Source organism: Aplysia californica, unplaced genomic scaffold, assembly GCF_000002075.1.
Source record: "Aplysia californica isolate F4 #8 unplaced genomic scaffold, AplCal3.0 scaffold00025, whole genome shotgun sequence".
In the NCBI taxonomy this organism is placed as follows: Eukaryota; Metazoa; Mollusca; class Gastropoda; order Aplysiida; family Aplysiidae; genus Aplysia; species Aplysia californica.
The window spans coordinates 1273013-1276167 of NW_004797295.1; the positions used below are offsets into that span (position 1 = coordinate 1273013).

General features: G+C 44.4%; 1 protein-coding gene across 1 annotated transcript in view; it reads left to right on the forward strand.

The window, feature by feature from the left end:
* LOC101864118 (A-kinase anchor protein 13) overlaps positions 1 to 3155 on the forward strand; it is a gene marked incomplete at its 3' end in the record, with an annotated part of 47285 nt that overhangs the window by 25912 nt on the left and 18218 nt on the right. Inside the window, 1 exon segment of the mRNA XM_035972906.1 lies at positions 352 to 505. Within this exon segment, the coding sequence (XP_035828799.1) occupies positions 352 to 505 (154 nt within the window).

Genomic DNA, 3155 nt, shown 5'->3' on the forward strand with positions numbered 1-3155 from the left:
GTTCTTGTACTAGGCCGTGCTGAGTCAGGATGATGATGCAGCATTCGCAAGATCGACATATAATTATTATGTTAGTTTATGTGCATTTTATGTTCTGTACCTATGCTTTTCAGACCCCCCCCCCCTCACACACAGACACACGCGTATTTTATTTGATTCCTCAATGCCCTAGTTGTGTCTGTCCCTCATTACATTATAATTTTAGCAAAAATTCTTATGTCGCAATCTTTGGTATCAATAATTAAATGGTCAATAGTGCCTATTCATCTTACGTAAGTGTAACAACCTCTCACTGAAAGTAATTCAAATAAACACGAGTTACATACTGTATCCCCTCTTGTGTGTTTCCAGGGAGGCGACACCTTGTTTATTCGGTTAGACCCGCAACAGCTGAGTGGAGTGGAGAGTAAATACTTTGTGGTGTTCGAAGGAACTCGCCGGAGACACGTGGTCTCTGCTAGGAAATCCCCCGGGGCGGACGGGGAGCTGGTGGCCTTAATTCCAGGTAAGATGGCTGCTGTTGTCTGGCTTGGCAGGTTGTGTGTTCCTTATTGGTTGTTCTACTTTCCTGCCCCCTCCGCCCCACTCCCCGTCCTGCCTCCCTCCCTATCCTCCCACTCCCCGTCCTGCCTCCCTCCCTATCCTTCCCCATCCCCTTTCCTCTCTTTCCTCTCTTTCCTCTCTTTCCCCCCTTTTCTCCCTCCTCCTCCCCCTCCTCCTTCCTCTCCTCCTTCCCCTCCTCCCCCCTCCTCCTCCTCCCTCCCTTTCCTCCCGGCAGATGGTTTGAGGGCGCCACTGGCAGGTCCTGCTTTTTTTGCTCCCCATCTGTTGTTTCTATCTGTATTGCTTTTCCCTTGCTCAAAATGATTGTTATTACGTCAGTAGGCTTCTCTTTACTCAAGCAAACGCCCGCACCGCCCTCCTCTCTCAGCCCAAGTGCTGTGTATGGAACCTCTGGGTTTGTCCTCTGTGGTGACACGACAGTCTAACCAGTTTCTGTCCTGTGGATGGTTTGTGGGCCCTTGCGCTCTAGGCTATTGATTATTATTTTAATTTTATTATTTTTTGATAACGTTTGTACGCCCCCGTCTACTTTGTTCCGACCATTCGGGCTTTCCTGGGCTGAGCTGGATGCAACATCCCAGTACATAGATAAATGGAGATACTCAATAAATAGCTTTCCCTTACCTCACATCTTCTGGGTGCAGCGGCAAAGAGACTCACCCACAGATGCGGGTTTGTTTTCCTCTCAGTGATATTCTTGACATTGTCAATATCTGGGCGAAATGTAATCGTTATCGTTCCAACTTACTGTGAACTTCAAATGAGCTCACGTCTCTGAGTATTTAGAGTTAGACCATGCTTTTGCAGGCTTTCTTGATTGTTTGTTTTTAAATTTTATTTTACGTGTTTATGACTACTTAATCCCATTGAGAGAGTTGTATTTCAATGGTGTCCTTTATAATTAGTCAACATTTCATAAGGACTTGATACCGTATTTCAGTAATTCAACGCAATTGCTGGGGGTCGCAGGGCCCCGTCTTAATTTAACTTGGATTCAGCCATCCAAAACTCTTAATACTGTCGTAATTCCTGTCCAGCTGAATTATTTGTGACGTTGAAAGATTATGTATAGAAGTGCCATGAAAGCCCAGACCAGTATTGATCGATCTCCTGGAATATAAACGTAATTGGTCGTTCAGCATTGTATTTTACTCTATCTCAAGTCCAAATGGTCTTTCCAACGAAATCCGTTCCACGCAACCGGCATGTTGCGGCGCTATTGTGCAGTTTTCAGGCCAACTCTATTGATTTTGCAACTTACAGCTTTCAAAATGTGTAGATTCCTGTAAAATCCGAGACCATACTGTATAGGAAAGGGGTGGGGAGGTATGTAGAGAAATACTCCCCAGTCTTGTGATGTCAGGTGGATGCAAGATGTTTTGTGGCAAGGAGCTTTCAAGTGTTTGCGGGAAAAAGGCAGGTGGAATCCTCTTGGTCTATTAGTGAGAGTTTATCCTTCCCGAGCTGTTCTGTCGAAAAGGTATGAAATTTGGGCGTGGTGGGTTTCAAGTTATTTTGTTTTTTTCCCCTCCGTGCTAGTAGTCTTTTTCTGGGATGGGCAGTCAAAATGGTAACGGGTTTAGATTTAAGTATGTTTTTGTATGATGATGATGTTTTTGTGACCCAGTGGAAGGGGCCAGGTGTTTCATATTCGGAATATTCGGAGCATTAACAGGAATATAAGTAATCGCCACCGCTGTAAACTTACTAAAATAACAGACAATGAGAAAAGTATACATGCACACAACTTGACGACTAGTTTATAACAAAGTTGAGGATTAAACGGGCTCTGCAAGGACAGTTGTCAGAGTCATAGTCAATACCTTCAGCTAAAAGCTTTGTCTTAATAACCAGAATCATTGTTGCAGTAACCAAATCGACTACACCAATAGAGTAATACGACCTGCAATAGTCGACTTCAGTAGGTGCAACGACTGTAACGATTTCAGCAGCAGTTCACTGCGACAATTCTCATCAAAAAGAATTTCAGTGATAGCAACAAAGCAGAGACGAAGCGCAGTGTGCTAGCAGCAGCTGGGCGGATTGTTCATTCGTACGTTAACTGTAAACCGTTGTGCACGACTTGCTCCTTGTTAATATTCCGAAGAAAAAACAACCCCGAAACAACCCCACACCCACACACACAAAACAACACTTTTCTCTCTGAAACTTATTCAACACCTGTCGTATACTTCCACCTATTTTATGTTTACTGTATATTTCCCTTTGACGTGTCATCTCGTCGGGCTCTCCACAACTTAATGGGTTTACAACCCCGAAAGGTGTAAGCTAATTTTGGTTATAGGCAAACTCGCCGTAGGCCTAACGCAGCTAAGTTTGTTGTTACAATAGCTCCCGTGAGAGCTCTACGAACCCCCCCCATGCTACATATCACGACAAAAGAAAAGACGTGACTGAATTTAAGAGCTGAGCTGGCGCTTGTGACCACCAAGCCAGAGAAGCAACTATCTCAGTGCTTACCTCTTCTTACTATTTTGTGTAAATGTACGTTCCAAAGGTTGGATTGGGAGCCCAGGAGCAAAATAACACTTTGTTCTGTTCAAACGTATTGCCTGATCCTCCCCCCCCCC